General features: G+C 51.1%; 1 protein-coding gene across 2 annotated transcripts in view; it reads left to right on the top strand.

Moving 5' to 3' along the window:
* Window positions 1-27,940, top strand: part of GGNBP2 (gametogenetin binding protein 2) — a 136,286-nt gene that overhangs the window by 40,303 nt on the left and 68,043 nt on the right. For both annotated transcript variants that reach the window (XM_075314680.1, XM_075314679.1), the window contains exons 6-9: window positions 42-251; window positions 10,915-11,089; window positions 11,481-11,675; window positions 18,754-18,904. In XM_075314680.1, the coding sequence (XP_075170795.1) occupies window positions 42-251; window positions 10,915-11,089; window positions 11,481-11,675; window positions 18,754-18,904 (731 nt within the window). The remainder of the gene's footprint in view (window positions 1-41; window positions 252-10,914; window positions 11,090-11,480; window positions 11,676-18,753; window positions 18,905-27,940) is intronic.

Raw genomic sequence — 27,940 nt, 5'->3', positions numbered from 1 at the left:
CAGTATTTTCCTTATTGTCACAACTTTCTTTCCGTCAACAGGTTTTGTACAGACTGCAAGAATAAAGTACTTAGAGCATACAACATTTTGATTGGTGATCTGGACTGTAGTAAAGAGAAGGGTTACTGTGCAGCACTTTATGAAGGTCTTCGCTGCTGTCCGCACGAGGGCCATATTCATGTTTGTTGTGAGACAGACTTCATTGCTCATCTTCTGGGTAGAGCCGAGCCAGAATTCGCAGGAGGATATGAGTATGTACCTTGCTAGAGTTGGCATTCTAGCGTTTACTATTTTTACATTGATCTGTAAGTTTTATGACTTTTAATATATTGCTTTTATTGCCATGTGGAGCATTTTGTTGGTCCTTTTTGTATTATTACAGTTCTAGTGAATCCTGCAATACCTTCATCTTCAGCTACACTTATGGAGCTAATGGCTTGAAATGTGTTCTCTGCTTCTCACTATGCCCTTTTACTAGTAGAGTCCGATTAGGCTGAGCTGGCAAGAGATTGCCCCCTTGGAGTAGGCCATGATCTGCTCAAAACGTGGCATCTCCTCGTTCCCTGTATTGACAAATAGAGAGTGTGCCTATAGAAATCAATCTTTAGTACATGTAAAGCATCGTATTGGCAGATGCCATTGTAGCCACTCTGGCTTATAAATCCGGGTCACAAATGTCACCCTCTTCTATGAATTGTTTTAATGACATTTGAAGAAAACGTTTTCTAAAAATGCCCGGTAAAGGGTATGTTTTTTTAGGCATGCAAAACTGGATCTGAGCCAACGCTTTTTGTGAGGTATATAGAGGTCAAAGTAATTCCTCGATTATTTATTTTTAAATGTCCTTTGACACATGTGAAGCTTCTAATTGACCTTTCACATAAGTGATTGACTTAAAGGGGTTACCACTTCTAGGTAACGCCAACTTACTTTTGATTTGGGTCCTGAAATCATTATGTACTCCTCTCCTGCAGCTGTGCTGTTCCAGTGATGTCTGCACTGCTGGTCCTTGCAGTGACGTGACAATGGCTTTGGATGGCACCTGACACAACAATGAGCCGCCGCTCATCAGCTGCAGCCTTTCATCAGATCAGACGCCTGCTCTGATGGCATATTTAATGAGTCGCATCTGATGTGCATCACAGATTGCTAACAGAGGGGACAATAAAAAATCGCCATAGTGCTCCTTTAAACGATGTCATTTTCTGACTCCACATTCCCTTTAAATTTCTGTACCCATTAGGGCTCATTCACATGACCATGCAGTTTTTGCGGTACTCAAAATAATGGTCTTGTTTTTTCACAGATGCATCCGTGTGTCAACTGCATCCGTCCAGTTCCATTACTTATACGGTCCATGTGTTATCCATGTGACTTCAGATTTTTTTTTTTTTTTACTTTCGTTTTTTTGCTGTACATAAAAAAAAAAAAAAGTTACATGCAGTCCACGGTATCTGGCTAGATACTGGTCCCCATATAATGTCTATGCGGAACAGAATCTGGGGCAAAGTGTTAGAAGCAAGCACTGCATAATCGCTGTCACACTGCTCCCGCGGCAGCTCTTTGATCTTCCCGAGCCGGCCGCTCATTAGGCTCATACATATTCACCCCTCCCACAGTCTCTGGTTACAGTCAGACGCTCCCCCATGCTCAGTGACAGCTGTCTGACTGCAACCAATCACAGCCGCCGTTGGGCGGGTATATATTGTACAGTACAATTGTCACGAACCACCGGGGGGGTCACTCAGAAATCCCCCGCGCTGGCTACCAGTACGTCACAATCGGGGGGTAACAAGTGGGGGTCACCCCTCCTTTATACCTCCCGACCGACAGACAGAGCACGTGACGCGCTCTCTAGCGCCCCTCTTATAGTCAGGCCAATTATGGAATTGCCCGACAATAAGCAAGGAGGCCGCTATACTACTTATGCCGATTATTGAAGGGTCCCCGGTGAGAGTAGGGTATATATTCCCCCGACCTCCGCGGGCGGAATATATAAAACCTCCCCGAATCTCACTGGCCTCCCCACAATAATCCTTGGCACAACTCGCTGCCACCAACCGCTTCACGGTAACTATTAGCCGAACACACAGACGTGGGATTCAAGATCGAGATAACAGAACAGCCCAAGATTAATTATATAATTTAATCAGCCTAAAGCACACTAGAAACTACAATATATACAATAGGGAATCTACAGAATATACATATGTCAGAGTACAGTTACAAGCAAAGCATGGGTTACAAACAGGCATACACAGTTCCAGCAGTTACCTTGTGCGTCTGGCCACAGGGGGGCGCTGTAGGCCAGGTTTCTAGGATCCTTCCCACAGATGTTTCCTACACGTGACCCCCAGCGAAAGAACACTGGAAAATGGCCGAAGTAGGGTTATCAACCTGGGCAAATCCAGGTCCCCTCCTACCTTAGTGACCTCAGAGGGAGCACTGCTCCACCCCTGGCTTGAGTTATGGACAATATCCAAACATGGAATATGGGCCATAACTTTGCCTGGGAGCGTCGTAGGCGGACGCCAACGCTCTCATTGTGACAGCTATGAATTTAGCTACAGAACGAGAGGACTCATGACTTGCCTACTAGTTCCCCATTGGCTGATATCACGCCTGGGGTATTTCCCCAGGTCCTGCTCCCATAAAAAGGGTGTGCCAGCATCGTCCGCATGCGGAGACACCATTTTTATGGTTGCCATATTTATCGGAAATATGGCTTGCGAGATATGAACCATTTTTTACTGGAGTCGTTCTGTCTGGATACTTCCATAGCCTTGCTAATTAGATAGCAGCCCCTACTACAGGGTCACGGCAGGGAGTCATCCTGTGTCCATTGTTCCCACATCACCTAATCTCCATATCACAGGAGATGGCCATGGGATGTGACACCTTCACAGATGCTGGACATCTGAGAACAAGAAGGGAGGGGGCACTGCCATGGAGTGATGAGAGCGATTATGACTGGAAGTCATAATTCATCTTCATATCCCAGGGTTTGCCTCACACCTCCCCCCTTTTGAGGGCGCTAGGGGGCAGCACACTCCGGTGTTCCCCCGTGCGCCCGTCCGCGACCTCTCCTTGTCGGGACAGCCCGTCTGCGTTACCGTGGTCCCGGCCCCTTTTGTGGCGAATGGTGAAGTTGTATTGCTGGAGCGCAAGGCTCCATCGCAACAATCGCCCATTCGTCCCAGAGACGGTGTGCAACCAGCTGAGGGGATTGTGGTCCGTCTCCACGATGAAGTGGCGCCCGTATAGATAGGGTTGCAGACGCTGCAGGGCCCACACTATGGCCAGGCACTCCTTTTCCATCGTGGAATAGGCCACTTCCCGTGGTAACAGCTTCCTGCTCAGGTACAAGACTGGGTGCTCTTGGCTCGCAGAGTCCACCTGGCTGAGCACCGCACCGAGGCCGAAGTCACTGGCGTCGGTCTGTACTACAAACGGCCGCGTGAAGTCGGCTGCCTGTAGCACGGGCGGGCTGGACAGGGCGTCCTTTAGGGCCCGGAAGGCTGTCTCGCAGTCCATTGTCCAATCGACTGCAGAGGGCAGCTTCTTCTTGGTGAGGTCCGTCAAGGGCTTTGCCAGGCTACTATAGCATGGAACAAACCTCCTATAGTACCCAGCGGTCCCCAAGAAGGACATCACCTGCTTCTTGGTCCTGGGGGTGGGCCAGGATGCGATGGCTTCCACTTTCTCAGGCTCGGGCTTCAGTGTTCTCCCGCCTACCCGGTGACCGAGGTACTGGACCTCGCTCATGGCCAGCTGACACTTTCCCGGCTTGATGGTCAAACCTGCCTGGTGGATCCGCCTGAGCACCTGTGCTAGATGCTCTAGGTGGTCCTCCCAGGTGGGACTGAAGACGGCAATGTCATCCAGGTACGCGGCCGCGTACCCTTCAAGTCCCTTGAGCAGGGTGTTGACCATCCGCTGGAAAGTGGCAGGGGCATTCCTCCTCCCGAATGGCATCACCGTGGACTCGTACAGTCCAAATGGGGTAATAAAGGCAGAGCGTTCCCTGGCCTTGCGAGTCAGGGGGATCTGCCAATATCCCCGGCTCAGATCCATGATGGTCAGGTACTGAGCCCCGGCCAACTGATCGAGCAGGTCATCGATGCGTGGCATTGGGTACGCATCGGCGACCGTGACAGCATTGAGCCCCCTGTAGTCCACGCAGAACCGAGTGGTTCGGTCCTTCTTAGGGACGAGGACTACAGGCGAGGCCCAAGCGCTGTTGGATGCCTGGATCACCCCCAGCTTCAGCATCTCGTCAATCTCCTGGCGCATGTGTTGCTGCACCTCCAGGGAGACCCGATATGCTGAACGCCGGATCGGGGGATGATCCCCAGTGTCCACGTGATGGACAGCCAAGTTAGTCCTTCCGGGCTGGTTGGTAAACAACCCCCGGAAGGGGTGTAGGGTGGCCCACAGCTGGGACCGTTGGTCCTCCAAGAGCTGGTGGCCAACCTCCACATCCTCAATGGATCCGCCTGCCCTAACCTGGGCTAGCATATCCAAGAGGGTTTCCGCTTCTCCCTCCTCGGGCAGGTTGCACACGGGGAGCGCACATGCCTCCCGCTCATGATGTGCCTTCATCATGTTCACATGGAAGGGCTTCCGCCTTCCACGGGCAGGGTCCAGGGTGACCAGGTACGTCACAGGGTTGAGCTGCTGGTACACGAGGTATGGGCCTTCCCAGGCTGCCTGAAGCTTGTCCTGTGGTACGGGGACCAGTACCCACACCTTTTGACCCACTTGGTAGGTCCTCTCACAAGCGTTCTGGTCGTACCAACGCTTCTGATCGGCCTGGGCTTGAGCCATATTGTCGTGTACCAGTTGCGTCAAGGCCTGCATTTTGTCCCGGAAGCGCATGACATACTCGATAACCGACACTCCAGGGGTGGCCAAATCCCCTTCCCAAGCCTCTTTCACCAGAGCCAGGGGGCCCCGCACACGTCGCCCGTACAGGAGCTCAAACGGTGAGAATCCTGTTGAGGCCTGTGGAACCTCCCGGTAAGCAAATAACAGGTGTGGGAGATACCGCTCCCAGTCACGCCCGTGGGAGTCGACCAACATCTTAAGCATCTGCTTTAAGGTGCCATTGAACCGCTCGCACAGGCCATTAGTCTGTGGATGGTACGGGCTGGCTACCAGATGTCGCACCTGGACCTGCTTACAGAGGGCCTCCATCAGCTGGGACATGAATTGGGTCCCCCGGTCAGTGAGCATTTCCTGGGGAAAACCCACTCGGGAGAAAATCTCCAGCAATGCGGTGGCCACCTTGTCAGCCCGAATGGACGACAAGGCCACTGCTTCTGGGTACCGGGTGGCATAGTCCACTACCGTCAGTATGAAGCGTTTCCCGGAGCTGCTGGGGATGGCCAGCGGGCCGACCAGATCCACAGCCACCCTCCTGAAAGGCTCATCGATGATGGGCAGAGATACCAGTGGGGCTTTGGGGTGTGGCCCCGCCTTCCCCACTCTCTGACAGGTTTCACACGAACGGCAGTAGGCAGCCACATCGGCCCCCATTTTTGGCCAGTAGAAATGCTGGTTTAACCTGGCCTTGGTCTTAGCGATCCCTAGGTGTCCGGCCATCGGAATCTCATGTGCGATCCGCAACAACTCCGTCCGGAACGGATAGGGTACCACCAACTGTCGGTCCCTGGGCCACGCCTCCGGTGAACCCTGCTGGACCGTGGCCCGGTACAGCCGTCCTTGGTCCCAGACCACTCGCTCCGGGTCCGAGTCCGAGGGAGGCTGTGCCGCCTGCTCCTTTAGAGCTTTCAGGCTGTCGTCAGCTTCTAACGCTGCCTGAAACCCCTGACTAGATGTGGCCAGAATCGACGAGACTGTCACATCTTCAGTCAGTACCCCGGGACCTGTGTCCTGGCCTCCACCTGACTCGGCTGCCACTTGGTCAGAAGGGGAAGAGCTATCGGACCTCCGGGAGGCCCCTTGGCTTCCAGCACTCCCACTGCGGGTGACAGCGGCCACAGCCGCTGCGACCGTGGGTCGTGCCTGCTCCTCCTCCGTTCCTGACCAAGTCGCCGGTTCAGGCAGACCTACCTGGCTTCCTGACACCCCGGTTGTGGGGGAACCATGCACCGAGATCTTACCTGGGAGCACTTCCGCTCCTGGACCGGCCCCAATCTCACCTGCCTGTTCCCCTCCTGCAGCAACAGAACCCCGCTGTGAAATCTCTGGGGACCCCACATTTGCTGTGGTAGCCCCCACCCCACACACTGGTCCTCCCCCTGCAGCACCCTGCTCTCTGCTTATCCCTGCAGAGGGCAACAGATCCCAGCTCACTGGCTGGTTACTTGTAGAGGCATTGTCACACCTTTCTCTGACCCCCTCCCCTGTCACAGCTGCAGCTGAGTGTGTGTCTATGGTGTCTATGCAAGCAGAAATATCAGAGTTCACTCCCTCCTCCCTTACATCATTCATAGATAACACATTAACATTGTTAGGAGTCATGTCAGTACGGGCTGAAGGTTCAGCCCTTGGGGGGGGCCCAAACTGGGAGGTTATCTGCCCCAAATCTGTCCCAAGTAGCACGTTTGCAGGGATCCGATCAGTTACCCCCACCTCCCTCACCCCTCGCCCTGCGCCCCAGTCCACATAAATGTCAGCAACAGGCAGCGCCGGGTCAATGCCTCCAATCCCGGAGACAGCGAGGGTTTTTCCCGGGATCAAGTCTTGGGGGGACACCATGTCAGGCCGCACCAGAGTCACCTCCGAGGCGCTGTCTCGCAGTCCTATGGTCACAGACCGGCCGACGGTGACAGGTTGGAAGCTGTCCAGGGACCTACCACCACCCCCACCCACACAATACACCTTGGGCGGCCCTTGGGACGGAGCCGGGGCCTTGGGACGCTGAGGGCACATGGCCTTGAAGTGTCCAGGTAGGTTGCACTGGTGGCACCGTCTTGGTTCTGCCACGGGCCTGGAGAGGGGAGTTGAGGGGGACACCCCCTGCAGTCTAGGGGCAGGTGGGGCAGTCGTAGAATTCATCTTACCCCCTCTCCAGGTGCTGCTGGTGGCTGCTCTCCTGGCCTCAGGAGCCCGATTGTTGGTGTAGTCATCGGCCAGGGCAGCTGTAGCCGTGGACCCCTTTGGCTTCTGGTCTCGGATGAACTGGCGGAGATCCTCAGGGCAGTTCCACAAGAGTTGCTCCGTGATGAACAAGTCCAGGATCTCCGGTCCGGTGGAAAGCTGCAGGCCTTGGGTCCAATGGTCGGCAGCTCGGGCAAGTGCCCGCCGGTGGTCAGCCCAGGAGTCCTTTGGTCCCTTCTGCAGGGTCCGGAACTTCTTGCGGTAGGACTCCGGAGTGAGGTTGTACTGTTGGATCAGGGCCCGCTTGATGGTGTCGTAGCCCTGATCTGCCTCAGTAGGCAAGTCCCCAAGGATTTCCAGGGCCTTACCCCTTAAACGGGGGGTCAGGTATTTGGCCCACTGGTCCTTGTCCAGATGGTGCTGCAAGCAAGTCCGTTCAAAAGCAGTCAGGAAAGAGTCCAAGTCTCCATCCTTCTCCAGCACGGGAAAGTCCTCAACACGGACCTTTGGAAGTTTGGTGTCTTGAAGGTCACGTGTGGCTGATGAGGGCCGGAGCTGAGCTAGCTGCAGCTGGTAGTCACGCTCGGCCTGTTGCTGTCGCTCTTCACGTGCTGCCTGCCGCTCCGCAGCCTCACGCGCTGCTTGCCGCTCCGCAGCCTCAGCGTCACGCGCCGCCTGCCGCTCTGCCCTGCGCTCTGCCAGGAGTTCCTTGTAGCCCTCCTGGTCTCCAGCCTGGAGAAGGGCCATAGCCATTTGAAGAAGGCTATCCGAGCCTCCCAGGCTCGGTGGAATGGCACGTGGTGATCTGCGGCCCGCTGCGGAGCCTGGTGATTCACTGTCCATTGCAGAGCAGAGGGCTGGCATCTGGCTCGTTGAGGACCCTTGGGCGAGCTCCTCCTCATTTTGTCCAGCAGTGCCAGGTTGTGCGATGTCCTCTGCAGAGCTGTTCTCTGGCGTCGGGCTCTTGGAGGGCTCGTGGACAACCTCCTCATCGTCTCTGGCCTGAGCATCGGCCATTCCTTTGGCTTTGCTCCTGGTGCTCTCAGCCATTCTTGCAGACTTTGGTCACTGACACAGAACTGACACCTGATGCCTCCACACACCTTACAGTATCTGCACTCTGACACTCTAGTGTTGAGCTAGTCTGAAGACCCCAGCAGCCACAGCTGCTGCAGGCAGTCTTTAGTGTCTGGGAGTATGGGTCTCACACTCACACACACTATTATCTCGATCCCACCGCTATGCCACCAATATGTCACGAACCACCGGGGGGGTCACTCAGAAATCCCCCGCGCTGGCTACCAGTACGTCACAATCGGGGGGGTAACAAGTGGGGGTCACCCCTCCTTTATACCTCCCGACCGACAGACAGAGCACGTGACGCGCTCTCTAGCGCCCCTCTTATAGTCAGGCCAATTATGGAATTGCCCGACAATAAGCAAGGAGGCCGCTATACTACTTATGCCGATTATTGAAGGGTCCCCGGTGAGAGTAGGGTATATATTCCCCCGACCTCCGCGGGCGGAATATATAATATCTTCCCGAATCTCACTGGCCTCCCCACAATAATCCTTGGCACAACTCGCTGCCACCAACCGCTTCACGGTAACTATTAGCCGAACACACAGACGTGGGATTCAAGATCGAGATAACAGAACAGCCCAAGATTAATTATATAATTTAATCAGCCTAAAGCACACTAGAAACTACAATATATACAATAGGGAATCTACAGAATATACATATGTCAGAGTACAGTTACAAGCAAAGCATGGGTTACAAACAGGCATACACAGTTCCAGCAGTTACCTTGTGCGTCTGGCCACAGGGGGGCGCTGTAGGCCAGGTTTCTAGGATCCTTCCCACAGATGTTTCCTACACGTGACCCCCAGCGAAAGAACACTGGAAAATGGCCGAAGTAGGGTTATCAACCTGGGCAAATCCAGGTCCCCTCCTACCTTAGTGACCTCAGAGGGAGCACTGCTCCACCCCTGGCTTGAGTTATGGACAATATCCAAACATGGAATATGGGCCATAACTTTGCCTGGGAGCGTCGTAGGCGGACGCCAACGCTCTCATTGTGACAGCTATGAATTTAGCTACAGAACGAGAGGACTCATGACTTGCCTACTAGTTCCCCATTGGCTGATATCACGCCTGGGGTATTTCCCCAGGTCCTGCTCCCATAAAAAGGGTGTGCCAGCATCGTCCGCATGCGGAGACACCATTTTTATGGTTGCCATATTTATCGGAAATATGGCTTGCGAGATATGAACCATTTTTTACTGGAGTCGTTCTGTCTGGATACTTCCATAGCCTTGCTAATTAGATAGCAGCCCCTACTACAGGGTCACGGCAGGGAGTCATCCTGTGTCCATTGTTCCCACATCACCTAATCTCCATATCACAGGAGATGGCCATGGGATGTGACACCTTCACAGATGCTGGACATCTGAGAACAAGAAGGGAGGGGGCACTGCCATGGAGTGATGAGAGCGATTATGACTGGAAGTCATAATTCATCTTCATATCCCAGGGTTTGCCTCACCACAATAAATTAAATTTAAAAAAAAAAAAGCATGCAATTTTGATACCAGCCAAGATCAAGCCTCACAGCTGCTGGCTGGTATTCTCAGGGTGGGGAGACCCATGTCATTGGGAGCTCCCCCAGCCAAAAAATATTAGCCAGCAGTTGGCCAGAATTGCCGCATCCATGCGGCGGCAAACTGGGTAATATATGGGGTTGATACCAGCTGTGTAATGTCACCTGGCAGCAAGCCCAGAGGTTTGTGATATCACGGCGTCTATCAGATACCAGGCATCACTAACCCAGTCAGTAATAAAAAAAAAAAAAAAAGACAAGTTTATATTTGAAAAAACACTCCCCAACACATTCCCTCTTTCACCAATTTATTGGAAAGAAAAAACAAATCCGGGTCCAGCGTAATCCAATAAGGGGGTCCCACAATGATCCATACGCACTGTTTCGGTCAATGAAGAACTGAATGTTCCCCATTGACTGGGAGAGCAGTGCAGTGACCTGAGCTAACATCATGAGGTCAGCTCAGGTCACTGCAGGGTCAGCACTGACTTCAAGAGGTTAGCTAGGTACATTACCTGCGGGGATGTACGCCACTGCACTCCTGACGTCAGCGTTAGTCACTGACTTCTATGTCTGCTGCGTTCTCAGATCACCTCTGAATTCACCGCTAGTCAGGTCTCAGGTGATCGGAGAACACGGCGGGCATAGAAGTCAGTGACTAGCGCTGACTTCAGGAGTGCAGGACTTAATCACCGCAGGTAATGAGCTTTAACCTCCTAACGGCAACGCTCATGCCCGTGGCAGCTGCTGGCACGTTACAGTGCGGGCGGGAGCGGGACAGGGACAGGGACACAGACTCCAGGGGCACCCGACGGAAGTCACGCGGAAGTGCTTCTGTGTCGCTTCTGGGGATTTTGTGGACCCATTGACTTGTTTTGAGTCACGGTCTGTTATTCCGGAACAGAATAGGGCATGTTCCATAATAACGGAATGGATGTACAGCATCCGATGAGGGCGTTTTTTTTTTTTTTTTTTTTTTTTGTAGGATCGGATGCACATGGAAGTGCTTCTATGTGCCATCCGACCCTACACAAGACATTGAAAAGATGGTCCTGTCAGTAGGTCTGCCAAAACAGGAACTGAACAGGGCAGACGGATCGGTTATCTGAATGAGCCCTTAATCTAACACTAGGTAGACTTTGTTTTCTAAATACTGTTATATCTTACTTTTATACATAAGCTAAGCAAAATTATCTTCTATTGGTATATGTGTTCTAACTGTGTGCCTTCACTTCATCTTGTCGTAGACGTAGAGAAAGACATGCGAAAACTATTGATATAGCACAGGAAGAAGTGTTAACATGTCTTGGAATCCACCTCTATGAGAGGCTCCACCGAATCTGGCAGAAACTACGAGCTGAAGAGCAAACGTGGCAGTTGCTTTTCTATCTTGGAGTTGATGCGCTACGCAAAAGCTTTGAGGTAACTATTAATGCAAAAACCAGTAGGGCCGAAACTGGGAATAGAGCCATAGGCACACTCACATTGGTTCTATATATTCTACACCAATACGTGTCCTTGAGACCACTGTTATGGAAGCCTTCACTCTTATGTCCAGTACAGACTGATGGGTAACCTCATATTTTAACACAGTACCAAAAAATATATTTCTGATCTGCAATACCATACACAGATCATGGACTGGTAAAGCTGTGTACAGGGGTAATTTTTCCTCCCTCTAGCTCGTATTTATTTGTGAAGTCTTAGTGTAGAGCCCTACCTTTTAGGGCTTTATAGTGCTCTGCCAAGCAATGCATTGCACTTCCTTGTGGTTTTGTTTTTTCGTGTGGTGATCCTTTTCATTTCTTTGCAGATGGCTGTTGAGAAGGTTCAGGGAATCAGCCGGCTAGAACAGTTGTGCGAGGAATTTTTGGAAGAGGAGAGAGTGCAGGAGCTCAAGCAGGAGAAGAAGCGTCAGAAGAAGAAAAATAGGAGAAAAAACAAATGTGTTTGTGCTATACCAGCCTCAACTGACATTAAGGAATCGACAGTTGAAAGTGAAAAAGATGTAAGTAATTTAGGAAAACATGTAAGGTCTAAAAGTTCTTTTCTTTTTCGCTCCTAATTGGGAGACCCAGACAGTGGGTGTATAGCTACTGCCTCTGGAGGCCGCACAAAGAACTACACTTAAAAGTGTAAGGCCCCTCCCCTTCTGGCTATACACCCTCCCGTAGGAGTACGGATTCCTCAGTTTTAGCTTTGTGCGCAGGAGGTCAGACACGCACGCATAGCTCCATTGTTTTTAGTCAGCAGCAGCTGCTGACTATGTCGGATGGAAGAAAAGAGGGCCCATACAGGGCTCCCAGCATGCTCCCTTCTCACCCCACTGTATGTCGGAGGTGTTTGTAAGGTTGAGGTACCCATTGCGGGTACGGCGGCTGGAGCCCACATGCTGATTCCTTCCCCATCCCTTTTTACAGGGCTCTGGGTGAAGTGGGATTTACTGGTCTCCAGGCACTGAGACCGTGCTCCATCTACAGCCCCTGGAGAAGATGCTGGATGGAGCGGAGTACATCAGGGACATGGCCCTGCTTCCTCAAGGTACTCTGTGTCCCCGTGCATTTGGCGCTCACACCGCAGCATGCTGGGTGTTGTAGTGCGCCGGGGACATTAGCGCTGCGGCGCTTGTGCCATAGCCTCATTCAGCTTCGCTGAAGCAGGCACACTTTTGGGAAAAGGTCGCGCCGGCCGCTGGGACTGCGGCGCGGCTGGCACTTGTGGTGCGCCGGGGACTTCAGCGCGGGCCGCGCTTTTACGGCGGCCGCGCTGATAACTCGAGTCCCCGGCTTTTTGCGGCCTATTTCCGTTCGTTCCCGCCCCCGGACCTGCCAGTCAGGAGAGGGGCGGGACGCTGGTCAGTGCATCAGCGCTGAGGGCTGGAGTCGTTTTTACATACTCCAGCCCTCACAATAGGCACAGAGGGGACACTGTTTCCCGCACTTTTGTTTGGGAACTCCCACGGACCGCCCCTCTCCACAGACGCCGGCAGCCATTCCTGCTGACACGCTGAGCTGCAGAGGGGAGCCGGGGAGACCCAGACAAGGAATTCTGCGCCTCTTACCCGCTATTCAGCGGGCGGTAAGCAGCCCTTTGGGCTCACCCCCTCTTGTGCCAGTAGTAATCTTAGTATTTTGTTCCTGCAAATACTTTGTACTGCATAGCGCTAGTCGCCCTTTGGCTATAGACTCTCTCACATTGCAGAGAGCCAACAGCATGTCGTCCGCAAAACGCAAGGGTGCCAAGGCACAGACGTTATATGCTTCCTGTACCGCATGTGGGACTTTTCTACCGGCAGGCTCCACTGACCCCCATTGTGTGCAGTGCTCGGCCCCTGCGGCGCTTGCACAGTCGGGACCTCTGCTGGACGTGACCCAGGGTGTACCACCTGTGAATGCTGTCCAGGTGACAGGAACTGAGTTTACAGCTTTTGCTGACAGAATGTCTCTCACTATGTCACAAATTCTTGACGCATTGCGAGCTAGGCCTGTACTTCAGGCCACGGACACTGTGCAATCATTGCCCCCTGGTCCCCCTCAGCTGAATTACCTCCAAGCTCCGGGACGGGCACATACACCTCAGGGTGAAGACTCTGACTCGGACGATGGCCCCAGGCAACCTAAGCGGGCTCGCTATGAGGGGCCTTCACATTCATCTCAATGGTCAGGATCCCAGCGAGATGAATCTATGGGTGATGAAGCGGACGTCACTGATCAGGATTCTGATCCTGGGACCGCTCTCAATCTAGATACACCAGATGGTGACGCCATAGTTAATGATCTTATAGCGTCCATCAATAAGATGTTAAATATTTCCCCACCAGCTCCTCCTGTAGAGGAGTCAGCTTCGCAGCACGAGAAAATCCATTTCAGATATCCTAAGCGTACATTAAGCACTTTTCTGGACCACGCTGACTTTAGAGACGCAATCCAGAAACCCCACGCTTATCCGGAAAGGCGTTTTTCTAAACGGCTTAAAGATGCACGCTATCCTTTTCCCCCTGAGGTGGTCAAGGGTTGGACCCAGTGTCCAAAAGTGGATCCTCCAATTTCCAGGCTTGCAGCTAGATCCTTGGTTGCAGTTGAAGATGGAGCGGCACTTAAAGATGCCACTGACAGGCAGATGGAGCTCTGGCTGAAATCCATCTATGAAGCGATTGGAGCGTCGTTAGCGCCATCTTTTGCTGCCGTATGGGCACTCCAAGCTATCTCAGCCGGGCTTGTGCAAGTCGACTCAGTCACACGTGCATTTGCCCCGCAGGTAGCACCATTGACCTCGCAAATGTCGGCATTCGCGTCGTACGCGATTAATGCTGTTCTTGACGCTACAAGCCGCACGGCAGTGGCGTCAGCCAACTCCGTTGTTTTGCGTAGGGCCCTGTGGTTGAGACATTGGAAGGCAGATTCTCATTCCAAGAAGTGCTTAACCAATTTGCCTTTTTCTCGTGACCGATTGTTTGGAGAGCGTTTGGATGAAATCATCAAATACTCCAAGGGTAAGGACTCATCCTTACCGCAACACAGACAAAACAAACCCCAACAGAGGAAGGGTCAGTCTGGTTATCGGTCCTTTCGAGGACCGGGCAGGTCCCAATTCGCCTCGTCAAAAAAGACTCAAAAAGACCAGAGACGCTCAGATTCTTGGAGGTCTCAGTCACGCCCAAAAAGGACAGCCGGAGGAACCGTTGCCAAGACGGCGTCCTCCTGACTTGCAGTCTCCGATTCCCACACCCTCGGTCGGTGGGAGGCTTTCCCACTTTGGCGACATTTGGCTGTCACGCGTCAAAGACCGTTGGGTGAGGGATATTCTGTCTCACGGGTACAGGATAGAGTTCAGTTCTCGTCCGCCAACTCGTTTCTTCACAACTTCTCCACCACCAGACCGAGCCGATGCTCTGTTGCAGGCGGTGGCCGCTCTAAAGGCGGAAGGAGTGGTGACCTCCGTCCCTCTTCAGGAACAAGGTCACGGTTTTTACTCCAATCTGTTTGTAGTCCCAAAAAAGGACGGATCGTATCGACCCGTCCTGGATCTAAAGTTGCTCAACAGACACGTAAAAGTCAGGAGGTTCCGGATGGAATCCCTACGCTCCGTCATAGCCTCAATGTCTCAAGGAGATTTTCTAGCATCAATAGATATCAAAGATGCGTATCTCCACGTGCCGATTGCGCCAGAGCATCAGCGTTTCCTACGCTTCGTCATACACGACGAACACCTGCAGTTCGTAGCGTTACCTTTCGGTCTGGCAACAGCCCCCCGGGTCTTCACCAAGGTCATGGCAGCAGTAGTAGCTGTTCTGCACTCGCAGGGTCACTCGGTCATCCCGTATCTAGACGACCTGCTTATAAAGGCACCCTCTCAAGAGGCATGCCAACACAGTCTGAAGGTGGCACTAGACACTCTCCAGAGTTTCGGGTGGATTATCAACTTTCCAAAGTCGCATCTCATCCCGACCCAATCTCTGACTTATCTTGGCATGGAGTTTCATACTCTCTCAGCGATAGTGAAGCTTCCACTGGACAAGCAGTGTTCGCTAAGGACAGGAGTGCAATCTCTCCTTCAGAGCCAGTCGCACTCACTGAGGCGCCTCATGCATTTCCTAGGAAAGATGGTAGCAGCAATGGAGGCGGTCCCGTTCGCGCAGTTTCATCTGCGCCCTCTACAATGGGACATTCTCCGCCAATGGGACGGGAAGTCGACGTCCCTCGACAGGACTGTCTCCCTCTCTCAGACTGCCAAGGACTCTCTGCGTTGGTGGCTTCTCCCCACCTCATTGTCACAGGGAAAGTCGTTCCTTCCTCCGTCCTGGGCAGTGGTCACGACGGATGCGAGCCTATCAGGGTGGGGAGCGGTGTTTCTCCACCACAGGGCTCAGGGGACGTGGACTCAGGAAGAGTCCACCCTGCAGATCAATGTTCTGGAAATCAGAGCAATCTACCTTGCTCTGCGAGCCTTCCAACAATGGCTGGAAGGCAAGCAGATTCGGATTCAGTCGGACAATTCCACGGCGGTGGCGTACATCAACCACCAAGGGGGAACACGCAGTCGCCAAGCCTTTCAGGAAGTCCGGCGGATTTTGACGTGGGTGGAAAGCAAAGCGTCCACCATATCCGCAGTTCACATCCCAGGCGTGGAAAACTGGGAAGCAGACTTTCTCAGTCGCCAGGGCATGGACGCAGGAGAATGGTCCCTTCACCCGGACGTGTTTCAGCAGATCTGTTGCCGCTGGGGGACGCCGGACGTCGATCTGATGGCGTCACGGCACAACAACAAGGTCCCAGTTTTCATGGCACGGTCTCACGATCACCGAGCGCTGGCGGCAGACGCCTTGGTTCAGGATTGGTCGCAATTCCGACTCCCCTATGTGTTCCCACCTCTAGCATTGTTACCCAGAGTTCTCCGGAAAATCAGGTCCGACTGCCATCGAGCCATTCTCGTCGCTCCAGACTGGCCAAGAAGGTCGTGGTACCCGGATCTGTGGCATCTCACGGTAGGCCAACCGTGGGCACTACCAGACCGTCCAGATTTGCTGTCTCAAGGGCCGTTTTTCCATCTGAATTCTGCGGCCCTGAACCTGACTGTGTGGCCATTGAGTCCTGGATCCTAGCGGCCTCCGGTTTATCTCATGAAGTTGTTGCCACAATGAGACAGGCTAGAAAACCATCCTCAGCTAAGATCTATCACAGGACGTGGAAGATATTCTTAGCTTGGTGCTTGGCTCAAGGGTTTTCTCCCTGGCCATTTGCATTGCCAATTTTTCTTTCCTTCCTGCAGTCTGGGTTGGAAAAAGGTTTGTCGCTTAGCTCTCTTAAGGGTCAAGTCTCCGCGCTATCCGTATTCTTTCAGAAGCGCTTGGCACGACTTTCTAAAGTACGCACGTTTCTCCAAGGAGTTTGTCATATCGTTCCTCCTTACAGACGGCCATTGGAACCCTGGGATCTGAACAAGGTTCTCATTGCTCTCCAGAAGCCGCCTTTCGAGCCTTTGAAAGAGGTTTCCCTTTCTCGGCTTTCACAAAAAGTAGTTTTTCTTGTGGCGGTCACGTCTCTTCGAAGAGTGTCCGAGCTAGCGGCGTTATCTTGCAAATCTCCCTTCCTGGTGTTTCACCAAGACAAGGTAGTACTGCGTCCAATTCCAGAGTTTTCTCCCAAGGTGGTTTCTTCCTTTCATCTCAATCAGGATATCACTTTGCCATCTTTGTGTCCGCATCCAGTTCACCAATTTGAAAAAGGTTTACATCTGTTGGACCTGGTGAGAGCACTCAGGATTTACATTTCTCGCACGGCGTCTCTACGCCGTTCTGATGCGCTCTTTGTCCTAGTCGCTGGTCAGCATAAGGGATCGCAAGCTTCCAAATCCACCCTGGCGCGGTGGATCAAGGAACCAATTCTTCACACATACCGTTCTGCTGGGCTTCCGATTCCATCTGGACTGAAGGCCCATTCTACCAGAGCCGTTGGTGCGTCCTGGGCATTGCGGCATCAGGCTACGGCTCAGCAGGTGTGCCAGGCGGCTACCTGGTCGAGTCTGCACACGTTTACCAAACACTATCAAGTGCATACCTACGCTTCGGCAGATGCCAGCCTAGGTAGACAGGTCCTTCAGGCGGCGGTGGCCCACCTGTAGGAAAGGGCTGTCTGACAGCCCGTTCATGTGGTATCTTTTTACCCACCCAGGGACTGCTTTTGGACGTCCCACTGTCTGGGTCTCCCAATTAGGAGCGAAAAAGAAGAAGGGAATTTTGTTTACTTACCGTAAATTCCTTTTCTTCTAGCTCCAATTGGGAGACCCAGCACCCGCCCTATTTGTTCTTAGGGTTTCGTTTTTCGGGTGCACATGTTGTTCATGTTGTTTCTTAAGTTCTCCGATCTTGTTATCGGATTGAATTTGTTTTTGAAACTGTTATTGGCTTTCCTCCTCCTTGCTTTGGTACTAAAACTGAGGAATCTGTACTCCTACGGGAGGGTGTATAGCCAGAAGGGGAGGGGCCTTACACTTTTAAGTGTAGTTCTTTGTGCGGCCTCCAGAGGCAGTAGCTATACACCCACTGTCTGGGTCTCCCAATTGGAGCTAGAAGAAAAGGAATTTACGGTAAGTAAACAAAATTCCCTTCTTCCTTTTGGGCCAAAATCTTGTAAAAGGGCTGTGTGTATGAAGAAGCTTTAAAGTGGTTTTCCCATCTTGGACGTATAAATGTGTGATTGATCCAGATCACCCCCTCTGGGACCCACACCTGTTTTGAGCATAGAGCTTTTTGCATTTACACCACTGTGCAAACTCGCTTGGCTATTTTCAGAACTCCTATATAAGTGAATGGAGACCGTTTTTTTTTTTGATGGGTGCAGGTCGCAGGGGTGGGATCCACATTTATCAGACATGTACAGCATATCCTGTGAATATAACATGAATATCTGCAATGGTAATACTCTTACAGACTAACTTTAAGCACAAAATGACAAGCACAGTCGTACCGTTAAGTTCATGTGATACAGTCTGCTCTAATAACCATGACAGGTGAGGGGTTTCTTTGGGCTGGTATATGTCATTAACAAAGGGAGTAGCCAAATAGAAGGCAGACTATTACTGGCTGTGCCGATTCCATCGCTGTATACTTGGTGCAGATGATCCATGGTGGACAAAATAATCGAATGCGCGGTGTGTTAACCTCTACACAGAGCAGTCATGTGATCGCCATGGAGCAGGAGATGTAGAGTCATGAGAGATATAAACCACTCTTATAGACTATTCAGGAGATTGCGAAAGAAAAATTACGCCCCCTGTATCACGAACAAAGGGCAAAAGTTACTTGAATATCAGAAGGAAGTAAAAAATATATAGCTCTTTATACCGCTTATAAGAAAGACTGAAAAAAAACGTGCTAGATCAGGAACGGTGGTAAATAGCCATGTTCAGTTCATACAGCATATAGCGACCCCCTCCCCAGAATATCCCCCCTTAAGTAAAGCATCACATCTCCAGTCTTCAGTACAGGTTTGGCTAATCTGCTCAAGAGCTTTCACTGTATTTTCTTGAACAAATACTAATGTTTTAGTGTTTGTTTTTCTTTGTTTTTTGTTTTTTTTTGGCCCAAGGACCCTCCCGGATACATGGAGCTGGGTTGTAATTCCTGTAATGGTTCAGAAGAAAGCAATAGTTTTGCAGTAGCAAATGAAAGTGCTCCGTGTTCCTCTTGCACTTGTCCAAGTCGCACTGGCCTATTGGCATCTCCAAACATGAAAAAGGGTATGTATGTGTAATATTGGAAAGTATGATATTGGGTTATGAGGACAATTCTAATGGGGCTTTTTGTTTTTGTTTTTTTTAGTATCACCTGACTTATGTAGATTTACTAAAGTGTTTGTGGTTCACTGCTCTACTAGCCATTGTATTGTGAGGAATCAAATTGAAAGTGATGTGGGTTGAACTCTTCCACTGCTAGACCAGTTTTTACATTTTAAATTTGCAATAACAGTTTATCCTCTTTAACCAGCTACAATCTGGCTTCCAACCGAATCATTGCACTGAAGCTGCCCTAACTAATTCACCAATGACCTACTGTGCCAAAGCCAAGCGACACTACTGTCGTCCTCCTCCTCCTGGACCTGTCCTCTGCCTTTTGACACAGTGGACCATTCCCTTTCTACTGCAGATTCTCTCATCTCTGGGCAGCACAGACTTGGCCCTATCCTGGATCTCCTCATACCTCACCGACTGCACATTCAGCGTCTCCCACTCACACCACTTCCTCATCTCACCCCTATCTGTAGGTGTCCCTCGAGGCTCAGTTCTTGGACCCCTGCTGTTCTCCATTTACACCTTTGGCCTGGGACAGCTCATCGTGGAGTCTCACGGCTTTCAGTATAATTTATACACTGATTATACACATCTACCTCTCTGAACCTGACATCATCTCCTTACTAACCAGAATCCCACAATGTCCCCCAACAACAGACCTATCCATCAAAAACGATGACTGCCCACTCTCTCTCCAGTCCCGTGCCTCGAACTCCATAATATTTCACGGATTCGCAGATTTCTTTCCCATGAAGTTGCAAAAAAAAAAAAAACAAACATTAGTACATGCCCTCATCTCCTTCCTGGACTTCTGCAACCCCCTGCTTCTTGGCCCCCCTTCAAACAGTTTTGCACCCCTACAATCCATTCTAAACTATGCTGCCTGACTGATCCATTCGTGCCCCCCTCCCCCCCCCCCCCTTACACACACACACACACACACACACACACACACACACACACACACACACACACACACACACACACACTCTACTCCCCAACTTCCCCTCTGTCAATCTCTTCACTGGCTTCCCATTGCCCAAGGACTCCAGTTCACAACCCTAACCATGACATACAAAGCCATCCACAAACTTGTCTTCTCCTTACATCTGTGACCAAGTCTCCTAGTACTTACCTGCACAGAACCTCAGCTCCTCACAAGATCTCCTTCTCTACTCTTCTCGCATCTCCTTTTCCCACAATTGTATACAAGATTTCTGCCGCACCTCCCCCAAACTCTGGAACGCTATACCCCAGCATATTAGACTCTCGCCTACTGTGGAAAGCTATAAAAGGAACCTGAAGACCCACCTCTTCAAACAAGCCTACAACCTACAATTACCCTCAGACCAGTACACCACAGTGCAACCAGCTCTGTCCTCACCAACGGTGTCCACACCCATTCCCTGTAGACTGTGAGCCCTCGTGGGCAGGGTCCTCTCTCCTCCTGTACCTGTCTGTTTTTGTAATGTTCATGATTGTTGCACTTGTTTTTTAGGTATACCCTTTTCACTTGTAAAGCGCCATGGAATAGATGGCGCTATAATAATAATTCCCAAATTTCCATGTTGCACTTCAGGGACCACTTTTTGTGAATAGGGGTTCCCCCCACTTTCAATCCAGTCACACATGTAAAAATCATACAAAACGATCATAGTTTCCGAAGCTTATCTTCTTAAACTGAATCTGTCAGCAGGATTTCACCCCCACCCCCTCAACTATTTATATACACATGTAGCTCTTTCGAAGACAAGTCCAGCAAGTCTTTTACATTGACAGTCCATTCCTCAGTTAGAGTTCGAATTCATATACAAATGAGTCTGAAGAGCTACTGTTGATCTGAAGCATCTGTCGCTCCAGCTTTATTTCTTACCACCACTGCCTTACTGGCAGCCTCTATACTGTGTGACTACAATCAAGAGAGGTGGCGGTGGGCGGAGAATAGAGCTGGGGTGACAGTCTTCAGATCTACAGTCGCTCTTCAGCCTCATTTGCACATCAACTTAACCCCTTCACCCCCGGCCACTAAAACACCCTAATGACCGGGCCATTTTTTGCAATTCTGACCAGTGTCACTTTGACAGGTTATAACTCTGGAACGCTTCAACGGATCCTGGCGATTCCGAGATTGTTTTTTCGTGACATATTGTACTTCATGTCAGTGGTAAATTTAAACCGATAATTTTTGCGTTTATTTGTGAAAATTTAGGAAATTTTGCAAAAATTTTGAAAATTTCGCAATTTTCAAACTTTGAAAATTTATGCCCATAAATCTGAGAGATATGTCACACAAAATAGTTACTAAATAACATTTCCCACTTGTGTACTTTACATCAGCGCAATTTTCAAAACAAAATTTTTTTTCGTTAGGAAGTTAGAAGGGGTCAAAGGTCATCAGCGATTTCTCATTTTTCCAACAAAATTTAGAAAACAATTTTTTTTTAGGGACCACATCACATTTGAGGTGACTTTGAGAGGCCGAGGTGACCGAAAATACCCAAAAGTGACCCCATTCTAAAAACTGCACCCCTCACTCTGCTCAAAACCACATCCAAAAAGTTTATTAACCCTTTAGGTGCTTCACAGGAACCAAAGCAATGTGGAAGGAAAAAATGAAAATTTTACTTTTTAACACAAAAATGTTACTTTAGCCATAAAATTTTCATTTTTACAAGGGAGAAAAGAGAAAGTGCACCCTACAATTTATTGTGCATTTTCTCCTGAGTACGCTGATACCCCATATGTGGTAAAAATCAATTGTTTGGGCACACGGCAGGACTCGGAAGGCAAGGAGCGCCATTTGAATTTTTGAACGCAAAATTAGCTGCACTCATTAGCGGACGCCATGTCGGGTTTGAAGACCCCCTGAGGTGCCTAAACAATGGAGCTCCCCCACAAGTGACCCCATTTTGGAAACTAGAGCCCTCAAATATTTTTTCTAGATGTTTGGTGAGCACTTTGAACACCTGGGGGCTTCACAGAAGTTTATAACGTTGAGCCGTGAAAAGAAAAAAAATTTTTTTTACTACAAAACTGTTGCTTCAACTAGGTAGCTTTTTTTTCCACAAGGCTATCAGGAAAAAATGCACCATAAAACGTATTGTGCATTTTCTCCTGAGTACGCAGATACCTCATATGTGGTGGAAATCAAATGTTTGGACACACGGCAGTGCTCGGAAGGCAAGGAGCGCCATTTGAATTTTTGAGTGCAAAATTAGCTGCACTCATTAGCGGACGCCATGTCGGGTTTGAAGACCCCCTGAGGTGCCTAAACAATGGAGCTCCCCCACAAGTGACCCCATTTTGGAAACTAGAGCCCTCAAATATTTTTTCTAGATGTTTGGTGAGCACTTTGAACACCTGGGGGCTTCACAGAAGTTTATAACGTTGAGCCGTGAAAAGAAAAAAAATTTTTTTTACCACAAAACTGTTGCTTCAACTAGGTAGCTTTTTTTTTCACATGGGTATCAGCAAAAAATTCACCATAAAATTTATAGTGCATTTTTTCCTGAGTACGCAGATACCTCATATGTGGTGGAAAGTAATTGTTTGGGCGCATGGCGGGGCTCAGAAGAGAAGGAGCGCAATTTGACAGCAAAATTGGTTGGAATCATTAGCGGACGCCATGTCACGTTTTGGATACCCCTATGGTGCCTAAACAGTGGAGCTCCCCCACATGTGACCCCATTTTGGAAACTAGACCCCTCAAGGAGTTTATCTAGATGTTTAGCGAGCCCCAAGGGGCACCACAGAAGTTGATAATGTTGAGCCATGAATACAATTTTTTTTTTCTCATTACAAAACTGTTACTTGAACCAGGTAGCTTTTTTTTTCACAAGGGTATCAGGAAAAAATGCACCATAAAACGTATTGTGCAATTTCTCCTGAGTACGACGATACCTCATATGTGGTGGAAAGTAATTGTTTGGGCGCATGGCGGGGCTCAGAAGAGAAGGAGCGCCATTTGACAGCAAAATTGGTTGGAATCATTAGCGGACGCCATGTCACGTTTGGAGACCCCCTATGGTGCCTAAACAGTGGAGCTCCCCCACAAATTACCCCATTTCGGAACTAGACCCCTCAAGGAATTTATCTAGATGTTTGGTGAGCCCCTTGTACCCTCTGGGGCTCCACAGAAGTTGATAACGTTGAACCGTGAAAATTATTTTTTTTTTTTTTTTTTAACCACAAAATTTTTGTATCAACCAGGTAGCTTTTTTTTTTAACAACGGTTTCAGGAAAAACTGCGCCATAAAACGTATTGTGCAATTTCTCCTGAGTACGCAGATACCTCATATGTGGTGGAAAGTAATTGTTTGGGCGCACGGCGGGGCTCAGAAGAGAAGGAACGCCATTTAACTTTTCAAACACACAGACGCGGTACAATGATCGGCCGCTGCAGGATGCACGGTCGGATGAGATACAAAAAGCGTTGGGGATACGGAAAAAAAAAAGGTCACGCCAAAAATTGAGCAGGGATGCAGATCCGTTATGTGCATCCCTGATCAGCGCTTGGCGGGACGCACGGACGGACGCGATACAAAAAGCGTCGCAAATACGGAAAAAGTCACGCCAAAAATTGAGCAGGGATGCCGATCCGTTATCTGCATCCCTGATCAGAGCTTGGCGGGACGCACGGACGGACGCGATACAAAAAGCGTCGCAAATACGGAAAAAAGTCACGCCAAAAATTGAGCAGGGATGCCGATCCGTTATCTGCATCCCTGATCAGCGCTCGGCGGGACGCACAGACGGACGCGATACAAAAAGCGTCGTGAATACGGAAAAAAGTCACGCCAAAAATTGAGCAGGGATGCCGATCCGTTATCGGCATCCCTGATCAGCGCTTGGCGGGACGCACGGACGGATGAGGTGTAAAAATGGACAGGATACAAGAAAAAAAAAAAAAAAAAAAGTTATACTCACAGTACCAGGAGGATCACTGACCAGAAGAGCTGCAGAGGAACAAGAAGGCAGTGAGATGGACAGCTTTACAGGAGCAGCAGGCAGGACGTTGAACAGATCAGCAGAAGGACCCAGCGATGGAGGCAGATGTGATCGGGCCAGTGAAGACCTCGGACGACCCGTGAAGGCAGGTAAGAGGACGTCGGGGGGGAGCAGAGGGGGATGGGGGGGATGGGGGGGGATGGGGGGGGGATGTGGAGAGGGGGGGCAGATGGGGGGGGCAGAGGGAGAGCAGAGGGGGCGGAGAAGCAAAAGCAGAAGGAAGGAACCTTGGAAGCAGATGACAGAGGAGGCAGGCAGAGCGCGTGGGGAGCAGATCGGGATGCCGGGGGGCAGATCGGGGCGTAGGGGGGGCAGATCGGGGCGTAGGGGGGCAGATCGGGGGGGGCACGGGCAGGGGCCTTCACGGGAGCGCGCAGGGGCCTTCACGGGAGCGCGCAGGGGCCATCGCCGAAGCGCAATACTTACCATTGGAGCAGGCGCGGTGACAGCAGAGGCGGCGTCTGCGGCGGCAGCAGCGGTGGCGTGGTACCAAAAGTACCAGCCACACCACGCTGCAGACATGTTGGGGGAGGGTCCCCAGACCAGGACAGGCCTGGGGAGGGCGGCCACCTCCAGATCAGACCGCCCCACTGCACACTGATTGGAGCGATTGCGCGTCATAGCACGATCGCTCCAATCAGTGCTGCAGGGGCTGGGGGCGACATGTTTGAGGTCCACCTATGATATGCTGCAGCAGCTGCGGCAGCTCATAGCTGGATCTCACAGGATCGCACTAATTCCGGCATTATTTTTGCCGAAATTAGTGCGAACGATGTGGTTGGCGGTTCAGATTTGAACAGCCAATCACATCGATCGCCTATGGGGGGTGGCGATGCCACCCCCCCTGGGGTCAAGCAAAGGTCCCCTGCTGTAAGAAACAGCAGGGGACATCATTTGAAAGCCGTTGCTATGGCCACAGCAATCAAATGAAGTTTAGGCAGTAAAATTACGTCCCTGGTCGTTAAGTCACGTTAAAATAGGACGTAATTTTACTGCCCGCGGTCGTGAAGGGGTTAAACACTAATTTCTTCAGAACTGACTGGCCATGTAAAGGTAGTGCTGGACTAGTCTTTGAAAGAACTACCTGCACATATAACGGCGTCCCAAGAAAGAGTTGTATCCCCCCGATTGTCCAGACTGAGTAAGTACTGGGTCCCCAAAACATCCAGCATGAGAAAGGGACAGGGGGTGTCCCACATGCACATATCGTGTTTTCACTTTTATCCTAGAACCAAACTGTCATTGACACGTCAAATGTCCTGAATTGAGGAGCCAGAAGATGAGTGATGGTTACATGAAGTAATGTTCCTAGTTACATAAAAACAAGCAAATGGTTTTCTTCAGCGCTCTATTGGGAGACCCAGACGATTGGGGTATAGCTACTGCCCTCCGGAGGCCACACAAAGCACTACACTAAAAAGTGCAAGGCCCCTCCCCTTCTGGCTATACCCCCCCGTGGTATCACGGGTTCTCCAGTTTTCAAGCTTTGTGCGAAGGAGGTCAGACATCCACGCATAGCTCCACAGATTTTAGTCAGCAGTAGCTGCTGACTATTTCGGATGGAAGAAAAGAGGGCCCATATAGGGCCCCCAGCATGCTCCCTTCTCACCCGTGGATGGTGTTGTAAGGTTGAGGTACCTATTGCTGGTACAGGGGCTGGAGCCCCACATGCTGTTTTCCTTCCACATCCCCTTGTAGGGCTCTGTGGAAGTGGGATCCTGCCGGCCTCTAAGCTCTGACGCCGGGCTCCATCCACAGACCCAGTTGAACCTGATGGATACGGAGCAGGAGTACAATCAGGGACATGGCCCTGCATCATACAGGTACTCTGTGTCCCCGGCAGGCACAGACACACTCCGGGCTGGCTGGATGTTGTAGTGTGCCGGGGACCGTAACGTTGGAGTTAGTGTTCCTACAGTTTACTGGGGGACTTTGTGTTGTGGGAACGCAGCGCCGACCCCCACTGGACCGGGCGGCGCTGCTGTGACTTGTGGTGCGCCGGGGACACGCCGACCGCGCTTTTACGGCGGCGGCGTTTATAAATCCAGTCCCCGGCTTTTGCGGCCTAGCTCCGCTTCGTTCCCGCCCCCACCCTGTCAATCAGGGTAGGGGAGAGACGCTGTTTCGCAGCAGCGACGAGGGCTGGAGCCTGATTTACATGCTCCAGCCCTCTCACTAGGCACAGAGGGAAGCAGGCTTCCCGCTCTTAGTCAGGAACGCCCAGGGCCCGCCCCCCCTCCTCTCCCAGGACGCCGGCAGCCATTACATGCAGTCTGGCTAGAGGAAGGACGCAAGGCTCTGGGAGACCTGGACTAGGGGGCTTTTGGCGACCACACACCCGCTCTTAAGCGGGCGGTAAGCGGCATTTCAGCTGGCCCCTCTAGTGCCTCAGTGTGTATTGGTGTACTGTGTCACCAGATATATATATTTAGTTATTTCTTGCACTGTGAGGTCGCTTCCTGGCTAGACCCCAGATCACTCTGAGGAGGCAGCAACATGTCATCCACAAAACGCAAGGCTGCCAAGGCTAGGGCTGTGTACACTGCGTGTGCTGCATGTGGGGCTGCTCTACCAGCAGGTTCCAAAGACCCCCATTGTGTGCAATGCTCAGATCCGGTGCTGCTTCGCCAGCCGGAGTCCGGAGGGGTAGTGACCCAGGCTGAGACGCTTGTAAGTCCTGCCCCGGTGTCAGGGACAGACTTTGCAGTTTTTGCTGATGGAATGTCTGTGACTATGGCAAAGATCCTTGAAACTTTGCAATCCATGTCTGGGGCTCAGTCTATGGACACGGCGAGGTCTCTGTCCTCTAATCCCCCTCAGTTGGAATTAGTCCAGACTGCAAGGGGGTCCCCGGCTTCCCAGGCTGAGTATTATGACTCAGATGATAGCCCCAGCCACCCTAAGCGAGCTCGCTGGGAAAGACCCTCAACGTCATCACACTGCTCAGGGTCTCAGCGCAATCAGTCGCCCTGTGATGCGTCTGAAGAGAGTGATCAGGATTCTTATCCTGGAACCCCTCTCAATCTGGATACCCCGGATGGGGACGCCATGGTAAACGATCTTATCTCAGCCATCAATAGACTGTTGGATATTTCTCCCCCAGCTCCTTCTGCAGAGGAGGCAGCTGCAGAGCAGGAGAAGTTTCGTTTCCTCTATCCCAAGCGTAAATTGAGTGCTTTCTTGGATCACTCTGACTTCAGAGAATCAATCCAGAAACACGACGCTCATCCAGAAAGGCGTTTCTCTAAACGTTCTAAGGATACACGTTTTCCTTTCCCCCCTGATGTGGTCAAGCGCTGGACCCAGTGTCCAAAAGTAGACCCCCCGATTTCCAAACTTGCAGCTAGATCCATAGTTGCAGTGGAGGATGGCGCTTCACTTAAGGATGCCAATGACAGACAGATGGACCTTTGGTTAAAATCTGTCTATGAAGCTATCGGCGCGTCGTTTGCTCCAGCATTCGCAGCCGTATGGGCACTCCAAGCTATTTCAGCTGGTTTAGCAAAAGTGGATGCTATCATACATCCAGCGGCGCCGCAAGTGGCGTCCCTTACCTCGCAGATGTCTGCGTTTGCGTCTTACGCTATCAATGCGGTCCTAGAATCTACCAGCCGCACCTCAATGGCGTCCGCCAATTCGGTAGTTTTGCGCAGAGCCTTGTGGTTAAAGGACTGGAAAGCAGATGCTGGTTCCAAAAAATGTTTAACCAGCTTGCCTTTATCTAGAGATAGACTGTTTGGCGAGCCATTGGCTGACATCATTAAACAGTCCAAGGGTAAAGACTCTTCCTTACCCCAGCCCAGATCAAGCAAACCTCAGCAGAAAAAGTGGCAGCAGAGGTTTCAGTCCTTTCGAGGTTCAGGCAAGACACAATTCTCCTCGTCCAAAGGGACTCAGAGGACGCAAAGAGTCTCAGATTCCTGGCGGGCTCACGCACGCCCCAAGAAAGCAAATGGAGGAACCGCTTCCAAAGCGGCT

The sequence above is a fragment of the Anomaloglossus baeobatrachus genome, chromosome 6 (genome assembly GCF_048569485.1).
Source record: "Anomaloglossus baeobatrachus isolate aAnoBae1 chromosome 6, aAnoBae1.hap1, whole genome shotgun sequence".
Taxonomy (NCBI): Eukaryota; Metazoa; Chordata; class Amphibia; order Anura; family Aromobatidae; genus Anomaloglossus; species Anomaloglossus baeobatrachus.
This window is presented reverse-complemented; position numbering and strand designations above follow the sequence as displayed.